Consider the following 12,751-nt stretch of genomic DNA (forward strand, 5'->3'; position numbering starts at 1 on the left):
ACAATCTGTTGGAGGATGTCTGTATGAGGAGTTAGGCTGCTAGAAACCATCTGTTGCCCAGCGTTAATTAAGGATGCTCCACCCTGTCCAAAGATGTGAAAATCATTTCTGGTATAAAAAATGAACCATCTGCTGTTTGCATTTTGGCAACCTCGAACTGTCAACATGATATACAATTTTCCATGATGGCTGAATCAACTTACACAACTGAAGAGCCCATTGGCATCATGTCTGTTGATTGTAGGGGCAACCACACTGAAGTGCATATAGAACACACATGACCTTCTAACATCCAGCATATGACCAGAACTATTACTCATATTTAAAAGATTGTCACAGGCTGTTCTTGGTATGTACCACTATATATTGCAATCCATTGGCTTCCTCTCAGGTGTCACTGACTACATTCACTGAGATCAGCAGGGTGAAATAAAACTATAAAGTCCTGGGATGATAAGTAAGCATCTAATTATTTAATATCTCAGTCAGAAAGCACAGCAACATTCCAGATTCACAGATTCAAAGGTTCCGGGTTCAATTCTCTGCTGAGGTGCTGCCATTGTACCCAGGAGTAAGGTACTTAACCTACATTAACTACCCTATGGTAGAAGTGGGTTGGATGCAAAAAAAAAAAAAGATCTATGCAAGTTGTTTTGGATAGGGGCATGTGCTGAATACAGAAATGTAATGGTAGTATTGTCCGATATGGACTGTTTCAGACCAAAATTGAGTTGCTTGAGGGTTAATCGTTTGGTTTGAATTCCTTTGTACCTCATAAACGTCCAGACATAACAGCATAATCAGCTTCATGAGGGTTCCATGGCTACTTCATCCAGTAGAGCTGGGCAACTGGGGCTCAAAACGGATGTAGAACAAATTCTGCTATAAATCTCCCGGACTATCAAACCATACGAGCCTGGAAAGTCAATTATTTGTTGAAAAGTGGAAGTTTTTCCACGCACACACACTTTCTTATTGTATAGTGCATCCCGTGATTTAGTTTGCAAGAATAGCTTGCTTGGATCTTTACTGTCAGCAGCTGTTTTTCCTAGAACCAAGTGTGTTTTTGAATTTTTTTCCTGTATGTTTTTTTTCTTTTGATCTGTTTGTGTTGTTACTGTATCTTTTTAAAAAATGCCTTAAACCATAAACTCACAGACAAATCTGACATCATGTAGGGCTGTGCACAATATACACACTGTAGGCTACTATTGTATAATACAGGGGGAAATTATTATCTGAAATTTAGATCCAGTTTCAAAGGAGAATTATAATAATTTCAACTGTTAAAAACTAATGATTTCATTCTGTGTGGTTGCACAAGCAATCAATCAACTTTCCGTTGAGTCACAGGAAAAGTACAGCACTTAGCCCTTTAGCCTAGTGCAGCCTGGGTCTCTTTTAATAAACTAAATGTCGCAATCACACAACTCTGGAATTAATTAGACTTCAAGTACCTCTAAGAAGAGAACTACCTTATATTTATAGAGGTTAAAAATGAATACTATAAAATAGTGATACACAAACACAGCCTCACACACACATACACACACACACACACAAAGGGGTCCCTCTTGCACAATCCACATAACATTTACAACACAGTGAAATTGACATCACATTCATGATAGAGTTACAAAAGAACTACAGCACAAATAAAAGTCATATTTCTGTGGCATGCCAAATAACATGATTTACAGCAGTTGGAAATGACTAATAACAGGCCTCATTTGACAATTACAGAAATAACCACCTGCATGCTCTGTGAATTCCAGTAAAGGCCAATGATCCATGGCCTTTCTAGTGCTGTCTCACCTGTCCTAGCCTGCCCACCTGTCCAATCTACCTGGGTTTTCTAAATCACATTCCCTCACCAGCAGGTGTTTAATATTTTAGAGTATGAATTGGCACGACCTTGAGGACAATAAAAAAGAAAGAGGAAAAAGACAGAAAAAAACAGCCAAGCCAAAACTGAAAAACAATCCCCCCCTTTTTTTGGTACAGAGATAGTAAAATTATCAACCAAGAGTGGCCGTACTGTTGGAGCATATAATATATCTTTTAGTCACCATTTCAGTGTAAATACACACGACGCTACTGCTAAACACGATACGTGCCAAAACCACATTTGCCCCAACAATTAATAGTAATACTAGTTCAGTACAAAATGAAAACAATATTTCCGTCAGTGGACTCATGAATATTTTATTAAGCCCGTATGCAATCTTGATAAGAAGGCTCTTCATCTTAAAAGGCATGATAAAAACAGGCAATCTTGATTTATGACCTACCTGAGGCGAGGCGGTGCCATAAGTGAAGGGGGAACGTGGACAAATAGGCTACGCACAGCAGGGTTTAGAACTAGTTTTACCCTTTGATGATTTCAGGGGCTCAACATTAAGCGCGTTTTAGCATTCATCCCTTACCAGTAATGTTTCTGAATTTCTGAGGGTCTACAGCCTCATTTGATGTAATACTTAACACTCAGCAACAAAGACACAGCGATCCCACCGCTCGTAAACACGCTAAAATTCCACTTTGAGTCTACTGGGGAGGTGGCGGATAAACAAACCAAAGGAAATTCGAGACAGGCTGGTAATGAGCGCAGGATTTTAAGTTATAATCGTTTCCACAGCAGACCACCGAGCACCGATTCGATGTTTTTTTTTTTTTCTGCACGAAAGCAACTGTTCTTGACCGGAGTTGAGCTTCTCAGCTTCAACAAATAGCCATTTGCACTGGTGTAGACACTATGGACATTAAAACTACGATTTTTATTGAGCGTGCAGTTTCACCACAACCCCGTATTGCCGGACAACAGTTTGTAATCGTTAGTCTCACCATGTGAATCCTGCTTGTAAATGACACCTGGGACAACAAATCACATTACTCACATAAATTGCTGAAATACAGCCTGCATTCAATGTAAAATCCCAGATTTATAATAGCTTTGAAAAAGGGTCTTTTCCCCCACATGAGCCTGCCATGTTGAGAACATTTGATTAATTATTCATTCCTCTACTCCATATTCACAGCTAAAATGCTCTAGAAAATTAGCAACCATGGCTGCAATGTAGATAAACTGGCCCACATGTAGATGGAGTATTTGCCTAAGGAATCCCCTTCTTCCTCATCTGACCCCAATAAATACCAGCTGTCACCTTTGACCTCACTGTCCATCTTCAACCCCCAGGGTTTTGTCTCCTGCAGGATATCTAAGGATGGAAATCAAAACAAAAAGTGATTTTGTCGTGGAGCAAAAGCCCTTTTCACAGATGAATCGTGTCATTTGGGTTTAATCATTCCGCATGATTACTAGTGACATTTTTCAGTGATGTCCCTTGTTTCACAGTGTTCATATCCAATTTAAGGTATAGATACCCACTTTTCCCACAGTCCCTCAATTTGTTATTTCAGCAGCCTTGCTGCTGAATTCGACCTGGTCTTGGCAGTTTATTCTGTAAAAACACAGCCATGTATCACCAGTAGACATAAAACACTTGTCTGATTTTGAGAATGAAAGCAGTGGACAGTCTGGTAGAGGCATCATTCTGGTGCCTGCCAAGCCGTGGCCTGTCTCCAGGGCTTCTGTGACTGAAGCATATGATTATTTACCTTAAAATACACAACATACTGTTGAAATATTTCCCAAAACTGAACAGAAGTCACTTTTGATTCCACAGGGGCATTTATTTAACTGTAGACTTACAACAGGAATTTACATCAACAAAAATAAAATCCATAACCATATCAGTAATGTTAGAGGCAATACCAGATGCATTTATTGTCCACAGAGTGATAGAAGACTGTCTGATGAAGAAAAGTGATGATTATTAGTGATAATTATATTTCTTGTCATTACCATCACCACCACCACCTCCATTATCACCATCATCATCATCATCATCATTATCATCTTACTGCAAACTCTGAAACAACTTTAGTACTTAAATACTTTAGTGTCTCTAAATGAATTCAGAATGACGATGAATAATCTGGTTGGCTAAATTGTGATCGCTTTAAGTTAATTCTTTTTGCATTTAAAAAAATCTATTTAATTGATTTTATTCTCTCTGTCGTTAGTATTTTAAATAACTACACGTTGGGTTTCTGAATTTTAAATATGTATTTTAATTTTTGCTACTTATTTTCTTTTCTAATTGTTGTATTTTATGTGTATATTTGGTACACTTGTAAAAACGGGTGCCTGCTTTCAGTGTGTTTCTGAGTTTGAATACAGGAACATTAAAATAAAACAAAAAATTAATCATCGTCATCATCATTACACAATTCATATTAGGACAGCTCCCAGCTATGCGACTTAGCCTAGACCCAGACTTGAGCTCAAAGATGGGAGGTCTCTGAGCAACAGATAAATACATCAGATGTTCCAGGCAAACCTCCATTTAGGCTACTGATATCCCCCACTGTATGGGGTCATGTGATTGACCCTATTGATGCTGCTGCCGTGAGCAGCCATGGGGCCACCCCAGTATGGGGGAAGACATTGCCGGCAAAAATTGCAGGGGGTATACCGCCAACCTAATGACTAAAGGGGTCATAGGTAAAGACATGAAAACATGTGCTGAATTAAATATAATACCTGAACAGGAATCATTCCAGGGCTGCAATTTTTTGAGTTTTTTTTTTTTTTGCTTTTGAATGCTAACCTTGTTGTTTTGCATTGACTGGAGCTGTTTATTCATTGACACTAACAGTAAGAGAGTGATTAACTCTATGGTACCATTTACAGGGCTTAGATTTCTGGTTTCAGAAAAAAATTGCATTATAAACATTAATGAAAATAAATAAGTAGTTTAAAATGGTCTATCTCTTTTTGGTTGTCAAGGAGACAGTTGTGCCCCTCTGCAGAGGGTTAAGCAGCGTGCTTATTTAAAAAATGAACAGAAAAAAGTCTATAGGAAATATAAATATTTTACTCACATTCACATTTGGATAAAACATTTAACAGCATTGAAAATAAAATCATCAAGGCACCATTCTTGTTAAAGTGCACGGATGAGCCCCACAGCTTGTGTCAGTGCTTACTGGGGCCAGTAGCCCCAAAGGGCGACAAATAATTGGTGGTTACCTCACCCAGGGTTACAGAGGATTCAGTTAGCAGGGACTCAATCCTCATTGTTCTCCAGCAACCCCTGCTGGTTGGTTGGGCACCTGCAAGTCTGTCTGTTAAGCTGCATGTTGATTGTCTTCTTCAGACTCATCTCTGTGCAATGTGATGAAAATTCAGCCATGACATGGCATTCCTAAATATAGCTGGGGATCCAGCAATGAATGCTGATGTGATTGAGTGTTTGAAATGGGGTGGAAGAAAAGGAGAGTGTAAATAAGTAAATAAATACAAGACTTCATGACGTACAGAGCAATCGATAGGAGTCAATTTGGTCCTGGCATTACGATACCCTTACCATTGCAGGCTAGACGCTAGCCATGTCTTCAAAGGTTTGAGCCTTGGACATATCATTTACTGGCTGCAAATGTGCAATGGTGAGATTGTTCTGCTAGATGTTGGGTGGAGATAAAAGATCAGTGTTTGCAGGTGGATGCACACACTTAAGCAACAGTGTATAGTGTGTGAGAGCTGAGCCACAGCAGCAATTAGAGTCATAACTGGCGCTCATCAATGATGGATAAATCTGGATTTTTGTCAGGGATTCAGGCGGTTGGACACAGGCGCAGAGTAAAAAACACAGGAGTCTCCAAAAGGAAAATTCAAACAAAGACTTTACTAAATTATAAACAGGGAACAAACAAAAGGCCACGAGGGGAAAAAACACAAACTCCAAAATATCTAAGAACAGAAAACAAGAGGAACTCAAAACACGGGCAGGGCAGAACACAGGCAGGCAGAGTACACAGGCAGAAACACAAGCACAAACACTCACATGAAGGACCAAAGCGGGCAGATACATACAGTCAGAAACAAACACAAGGAACCAGCACACAAGTCAAGGGGACAAGGAACTTAAATAGACAAGACACAGGTGAACTCAATACATAATCAAACGAGAGGGAAGGGATAATGAGAGGCAGGTGGGGATGATGATTAAATAATGAGACAATAATGGAAAACAATAATACAATTAACACGGGAAACCAATGAGGGAATGAACAGAAATATAAAAACTGACAAGTGCCGCCAACTGGGGGCCCAAAAAGGAAAAATAGAAACAAAAAGACAATTTTGTTGGATTTAATATAATTAAGAAGATTATATAACTACACCTAAGAAGATGATTAATTCCAGTCACCCTATCTCAGGGGCACAGATGGCGGGGGAGGCGGGGGGATACGTTGCCCCCAGCTTCATAGGGACCCCTATCCGTGCCCCCGGATCGGGGTAGTTCGATAAGCTTAAAAGTTGAGGCCTTTCTTTTGCTCACAGTTTGGTCCCCCCCACTTCAAAAATCTCTCCTGCACCGATGCCCTATCTTCATTGTTTTATTGTAGATTTTATTTAAAATAGACAGCACAAATTACAAATATAATAGTACCATCTAGTGGTTGTTTCACAAAATTGCCTGTTTGGCATTATTAGTACGACTGACTCCTTAACTTTGACCAACTTTGACCACTTTAGGAGGACCCATTGTAATCTAGAATGCTTGATAAGAATAGGCTGATCAGATGTTTTTTTTTCTGGACATTTCTTCATTTTTGGACCAAAAATATCCCTCTAAGCAGAATTCCGAAAAATTTATGGTTAGGTTTTGCTGGACTATTTGCCTAGTATTATGTTTACAATGGCTGTCTGCCCCGTCCTCTTTTTTGAAATACAATATATGATCACCCTACATAAGATTAGAGACAGTTATTATTACTATGGCTAAATAATAATAAAATTGTAATATTCATCTTCTTTCTAAAGTAATGGCCATCAATCGATGATGTTGAATCAGTCAACATAAATACATTTTCTTTCATAAAAATAAAAAAAACTTGTAATAAAATGTGTCACAACATAGTTTGGTAGTTTGGAGCATTCAATCACCATCTCTCTCTCTCTCTCTCTCTCTCTCTCTCACACACACACACACACACACACACTCATTTTCTCTTTCACCTTCTCTCTTTCTCTCTCTCGCTCACACACACTCTCTCTTTGTGTGTGTGCATGTGTTGTTGTGTGGAGTTCATTGTTCCTTAGTTGCCAAGACGTTTGTTTACTCTCAAACTGTGTGCTGTGCTCCGTCCTCATACTTACTCTTTATGTAAAGTCACAAGAGTCCGTCACTTAGCAACCAGGCTTTATTGGATTGAACAACTTCTCTGAGGCCTGTTCCTTCAAGTACGATAAAACAGTGTTGGATGGAAGCACTTCTCTCTTGACCTCTCTTGGACATATGACGGTGGTCTCTGTGACAGGTGAGTTGAAATAGTTGTAAGTGCTGCAGATTTTTGTTTGACAGCCTTAAAATGGTGGCCTCTGAGGCTAAAAGGATTCACTGCTTTTTGTACCTCAACTATGAAAAGCAGTGATGTAATTTACAGCAAAATGAAGCTGCGTTAAGCATATATTCCTGCTAAATGTGATATTGCAGTTATTAGCAAGATCACTAAATGTTAGTGCTTGTCTCCTATTAATGTGTAAATGGTTTTAATTTTAAATTTGGCTATTTTGTTAGCAGAAGCTCCCTGAAGGTATTGCATTACACCATGAAATGAAATGAGTTAAGTGAATGCAACTTCACTGCAAAAATATGAGGATGGACAATGCATATCCTAAAAATTGAATATTTTTTGTTTAAATTTCAGCATTTCATTATTTAATTTTCCATACACAGACACAATGGTTTTGTTTTATATAGAATATACAGTAGTTCCTTACCATTTGTGTATTTATAAAAAAAATATATCTTAATGTCTTTCAAAATATTTGTATCTGGGTCATTTTCTGCACATCTGATTCATTTCATAAAGTCATTATCATCATTAATTACATTGTCGATACACATTATTCTTTGCAGGAGGGCCTTTGTGTCCATGAACGGAGAATGTGGAAAAGCCTAAATGATGAATTCAGACCAGAACTTGTACTCCCCAGCATCTGTGTGCTTTGAGAAAAAGACAATATTCTCAGCAAGTCGAGACTTGGCTTCTGTACGGAGCAGAGGGTTTGTTCATCTTGAAAAGGCAAAGGACATCGATGTGTGGGCGGTTAAAGCACCCGATTTCTCCCCAAAGCTTTACAGCCATCTGCATCTGCCTCGGAAAAAGAAAGAAAACAGGAGCCCGCCCTTATTCATATCTGACTCACAGGAGATGCTTTTCAGGGTCAAGAGGCCGGCCCAGATAGTTTTACCTGAAATTAGTCAGAGCAGAGAACTGCCAGCATTCACCCTGCGATACCGACCACCCGGTGGGCTAGAATCCAAGCTGGCTTTTGTAAAAAAAGGCAAATATCCTTCTACGGCCTACAGTGACCCCAAACCTTATGATTTCAGACAGGTAAGACTTTGGTTGAAAAAAAAATTATTTTAGCTATAAAAATCTCATTTTTAAATGCAAAGTTATCAAATGTATCATGCATCATATCACGTGTGTGTTTCAGACATTATTCCCCATTTCATTCATTTTTTTATTTATTTCTCACTCCGAAAACCTCAAAGAGGCTTGAATCTAATCTGACGGGAATAACTAGATAAACAATCTGAAATGAAAAGGAAGGAATTATCATATAATGTAATGCCACATTAGTAATTACATGTTACACCTTGTTTTACAATTTCAGTATGCTGATAACATGCCAGATATGGTGACCACCCAGAAAAGGGATCCTGGCAATCTGATCTTCAAATCTCTGCACTTGAGTACAAGCATGTATTCATTTATCATTATATCATTAATTTTGCTCTGTGAGTTTCACTGAATTTTATTTACTTGAAAGTATTACAACAAAACACAGTCAAACGTTCATATAAAATGATCCAATAATCTACAGTCAGCTACAAAATTCCATATGTGATAATCATTTTCTTTTTTTGACTTTTTTTTTGTTGCTTTTCCCGTTATTATGCCGTTGCTTTTTATTGCAAAAGCCTATTTGCTGATTACGTGTATGAAGTCGCTGCTCTCTTGGGCACATACGCTTATCATGAGTTCGCTCAATATGATTATATATTTATACATTTGTATATACTATAGACTATGTACATGTTGGCTACATTATGCCTGCAATTGTCTTACTACGAATGATCTTTATCAAGTTGGAGGGACCACACCCAGGGAGGAGATTCATCAGAGGGCAACAATGAAGCAGTTTGACACCTTTAAACCAGAAGAGCCAAAATGGGACTCCCAGCTGATCTTACCCAGCATACCTTGGCCCCCAAAGTCAGCCTCCTACTCAGTGAGTGGACCACTTAGTGCCACTGCAAAGTTTACAAACTAGATACATTTGCTTGTTGCTGTGACACACTACATAGTGTATTATCCTAAGATTATTTTCATCTCAAATAAGTTTTTATATCCCATTTTGAAGGGTGTTGTCTGTCTACAATTCAAAATAAGCCAAGACTGCCCTCTACAGGATACTGGAAAAGATTATTCTGAAAGCGTTCATTTCAATGAATTTATTGAACCAAAATGTTATGTTCATAGTAAGGATTTCATTCGTTTCCTCAGTACTTCACCAGTGTACTGTTTCTCCTGGTGCATGCAGTTATTGACTACATCATAAAATCATCATGCGCCATGAAGAAGGACAGGATTTCATGTACAGTGGGGTCCAAAAGTCTGAGACCACAATGAGAATCTATAATATTTTCACGTAAACCTGGAAATAATCAGAAAGTTTGAGGATTCAGAAACATTTAAAAACACAAGAAGTTATTACATGTAAAATGAAGAAGAAATATTTAAGATTATGCACTATTTCTAGGTCAGCAATCAAATTTAAGCAAATTTGTACTTATTCTATTATACTACTATTCATACAAATACTTTGTACAAAAGGTCAGATTTCCTTGAGTTGTATCCCTTCCATTGAAGCATGCGTTCAGATGACAGGTGGATTTGATCTACTCATCAGAGGCTCGTTCAAGTAACTCAACTTGCAGCCAGTGTTCACCTGTTATAAATATGGCTGTGCCTCAAGTTTCCAGCAAAGCATTGCTTACTAAGTAGCATTGTGATAGTGGGAAACATGAAAGTGTCAGAAGTCAAATTGTTATTCTAAGCAAAGAGGGGCTTTCTCAGCATCAAATCATGGCTAGACTAAAGGTTTCTAAGAGGGCAGTGCATGGAACTCTAAAACGCTTTGCAGAAACTGGATCAGTTGTATCCAAAAAACGACCAGGAAGACCAAAAATGACCACACCATCAGAAGATCAATACATCAAGCTTAGTTCCCTGAGAGATAGAAAAGCAACTTCATCACAGATACAAAATTTGCTAAATAAAGAACGCAAGACTCCAATCAGCAAAAGTACTATCAAAAGAAAGCTGTCTTGTAGTGGTCTCGGAGGATGAGTAGCAGTTTCTAAACCACTTCTCAGGAGGGGAAACAGGGCCAAATGCTTGGGGTGGGCTAATAAATACCAGCATTTCACAGTGGATGACTGGAAAAAAGTCCTATTTACTGATGAATCCAAGTTTGAGATTTATGGCAGTAACAGAAGTGTGTATGTAAGGAGACGAACAGGAGAGAGAATGATACCACAGTGTATCAAACTCACAGTGAAACATGGTGGTGGGAATATTCAAGTCTGGGGGTGTTTTGCCTACTCTGGAGTTGGACACCTGCACCGAATTGACTACACCCTGACCAAGGAGAAGTACCACTCCATTCTTCAGAGACATGCTATACCCTCTGGTTTGCATCTTTGTGGAGAAGGATTCATACTGCAGCAGGATAATGACCCCAAACACACCTCAAAGCTTTGCAAGAACTACTTGAAGACCAAAGAAGTCCAAGGAGTCCTGACTGTCATGGACTTTCCTCCACAGTCATCTGACCTCAACCCCATTGAACAATTATGGGGGCACTTGAAGACTGAGAAAGCCACGCATTCTGTGACATCACAAGAAGCTCTTTGGAACATTGTCAAATCATGCTGGGATAACATGGGTCATCAGGTTATGCACAAACGCGTGGAGTCCATGCCAGCTCGAGTGCATGCTGTCATTAAAGCAAAAGGGGGACATACCAAATACGAAGATATTCTGAAGTTCATGTACATTTTTCAAAAATTCAACTTTTCACTCAAATTGTTAAGCTGATATTATCATTTGTAATGAAAGAATTAGTATTACATTCAAAACAAATTCAAAATAGAAATATCTTGACTAGTGGTCTCAGACATTTGGACCCCACTGTATGTGGTGTTGTAAAAATGAAAAATTCCAAGGGGTTGTTGAGGGCAGTTCCTCAGTGTGACACTTCCTGGTTCACAGAGACACAGACGGAGGAGAGGGGTGCACAGTGCTTTCATGGACAGAGTGGAGGAGAAACTCACCGACTCCTGGAAGAACAAATGAGTCTCTATGCACCTGCACATTGGGTACATTGATTTTGGCTGCAAACGAAGGCTTACAGAAATAACTGAATGCTCATTCAGGAATAGTTTATGTTGGGTAAGCGTGGCCAGCCATGAAAAGCTTATGTTATCCTTCACAGTGGACTATATATTCTTAATTTCAAAGTGAAGTGAATATAACTTTTCTCAGAAACTGCAGCAAGGTAGTGCTTCTCCCTTTTTCTTGCTAACTAAAACTTTCTAACCAAGGGCTTTATAGACTGGTTTAACCAGATTGGGAGCTGTTCGTGCTGTGCATTATGCATTAAGAAGTGCCTGCAGTAAGACTGCAAACAAGGTAATGGAAGGGAAAGAAAAGGTGTGTTTTTTGCTCTGGATTTTGATGGTGTGAATGAATATCTCCCCAATCACATATTATTTCATGTGCACACATTGGTCCAATGCTCTTCCCTTGGTTGTTGGAGAACCTGGGGTTAAATCAGAAGTGGTGGTTTCTATCACCATCCATACGAAAGGCTGCTGTAAGTGTTTCTCTTTTGGTATAAGGCATGATGCTTTCAGGCTGGCCAGTTCTCCCGCAAGGTAAATTACAAACGATGATAGGAGAGCAATGACTATGACTTTGAGTTAATGGTCGAACTGGAAGCCAGCAGGGGGCTGGACACTATATTAGCCTGTGTCAGCAGCATCTGCCCAAAGACCCAGCCATCTGCATGGACATTACCACAAGATCCTTGCCGAACTAGTATATGCACCACTGAAGCAATGTGTACAATACACTTACATAAAATAACATCTCCCTCCTCACTAAGTCAATATTTCTTCTTCCAGGTGTGGGTGGAGTCATTCTTTTAACACCTTCTTAATGATAGCTAGGGCCTGGAATGAGGACCTCTTTGGTTTGTAAGAGAGTTAACTGTTCATAATACTGTTTGGAAAATGTGAATAAAAAAACATATTGCTCAGATGTTAAAGGATACAGAGCAAAGGGTTAAAGAACATTTTCACTATCTGCAGTTTTTACTCTTTATCATGAAATTCACCTTATCATTTCTTATCATCCTCTTATTTGTCTATCCATTAGTTGTAACAGTGTTTAAAGTGCAGTTTACATTTTCAGGCGGCGCACCTTCATATTCTTCTTCAGAAATGTTTTTCTTTCACTTTACAACACAAAAGAAGAACCGGAAAAGGATGCACCAACACATTGTTTCAATAGCAATGTGATGAATAATGAAAGATGTTTCCATGTA

The 12,751-nt window shown here is 38.9% G+C and overlaps 1 protein-coding gene across 3 annotated transcripts; it reads left to right on the plus strand.

Moving 5' to 3' along the window:
- The first annotated feature begins 7,184 nt into the window (after nucleotides 1–7,184).
- On the plus strand, nucleotides 7,185–12,737 carry si:dkey-30e9.6 (uncharacterized protein LOC564083 homolog). 3 transcript variants are annotated; one of them, XM_064349684.1, is made up of 5 exons: nucleotides 7,185–7,386; nucleotides 7,989–8,469; nucleotides 8,753–8,876; nucleotides 9,228–9,370; nucleotides 11,416–12,737. In XM_064349684.1, exons 2-5 carry the CDS (start codon nucleotides 8,032–8,034, stop codon nucleotides 11,497–11,499), a joined length of 789 nt encoding a protein of 262 aa, XP_064205754.1. In that variant the 5' UTR covers nucleotides 7,185–7,386; nucleotides 7,989–8,031; the 3' UTR covers nucleotides 11,500–12,737. The 3 variants fall into 3 exon arrangements, with proteins under 3 accessions (XP_064205754.1, XP_064205765.1, XP_064205774.1); XM_064349695.1 differs by having other exon boundaries at nucleotides 7,188–7,386; nucleotides 8,753–8,837; XM_064349704.1 differs by having other exon boundaries at nucleotides 7,189–7,386; nucleotides 8,753–8,831.
- Nucleotides 12,738–12,751: the final 14 nt, after the last annotated feature.

This window comes from Anguilla rostrata, chromosome 1 (assembly GCF_018555375.3).
Source record: "Anguilla rostrata isolate EN2019 chromosome 1, ASM1855537v3, whole genome shotgun sequence".
Lineage (NCBI taxonomy): Eukaryota > Metazoa > Chordata > Actinopteri > Anguilliformes > Anguillidae > Anguilla > Anguilla rostrata.